This window comes from Gadus morhua, chromosome 4, assembly GCF_902167405.1.
Source record: "Gadus morhua chromosome 4, gadMor3.0, whole genome shotgun sequence".
In the NCBI taxonomy this organism is placed as follows: Eukaryota; Metazoa; Chordata; class Actinopteri; order Gadiformes; family Gadidae; genus Gadus; species Gadus morhua.
The window spans coordinates 43,420,502-43,421,240 of NC_044051.1; the positions used below are offsets into that span (position 1 = coordinate 43,420,502).

At 31.3% G+C, this 739-nt stretch overlaps 1 protein-coding gene across 4 annotated transcripts in view; it reads left to right on the forward strand.

Moving 5' to 3' along the window:
* The window catches only part of LOC115542901 (T-box transcription factor TBX19), a 10,353-nt gene extending 9,614 nt beyond the window's left edge, over positions 1-739 (forward strand). For all 4 annotated transcript variants that reach the window (XM_030355390.1, XM_030355389.1, XM_030355392.1 and 1 more), the window contains one exon: positions 1-739. This exon is cut by the window's left edge. Coding sequence is in view for 3 of the 4 variants with exons in the window: in XM_030355389.1 (XP_030211249.1) it covers positions 1-62 (62 nt within the window). In the remaining variant the exon portion in view is untranslated.

A 739-nucleotide genomic window follows, 5' to 3' on the forward strand; every position in this document is an offset into this window, starting at 1 on the left:
CCATGATGCAGCCGGCCACTCCCAACACAGGGTGGCCGTCTGGCCACACCCACTGCTTCTGACAAGATTGCTGATTGGATGGTCTTTCAAGGGCTTAAAAACGCCTTTACATTTAACTATATAATAATTGTATCAGTTGATAACATAAAAGTACTATTAATATGATAATCATGTAGCAACAAAGCCAGGCACTTGCTATGAAGTCTCATTATAGAGTCTCATTAAGAAATGTTATGACGTCTCATTATAAAATATTTTCTGAAATCTTCGATATAGTCTCGTTATTAAGTTCATTATTAAATCTTGTTATAAAATATAGTTATGAAATCATGTTTTTTTTAAGAGCATTTCATTTTTTATTGGTGTTGTAATGTAAAGAGAATTTCAACAAATAAGACAAGAAATGCTTCTAAAATAAATTGCCAACCCTAGCTTTAAGTCTTGTTACGCAATGTTATTCTGTAATGTTATTCTGAAATGTAATTCTGAAACATTATTCTGAAATTTCATCATGAAATCTCGTCATAAAATGTTGTTATGTAGTCTTGTATGAAATGTTATGCTGAAATGTTACGGTATGAAAGAGATCTTGTTGTAAAGTCATGTCATGAACTATCATATATCATATATTATGTATATAATAGTTGTATATGTTATGAGGTATCCTGATTACAATGTTGAAAAGATAACTACTGTTGCACCTCTGACAACCTGCTAAATAAAGCCTATTGATCTCCAA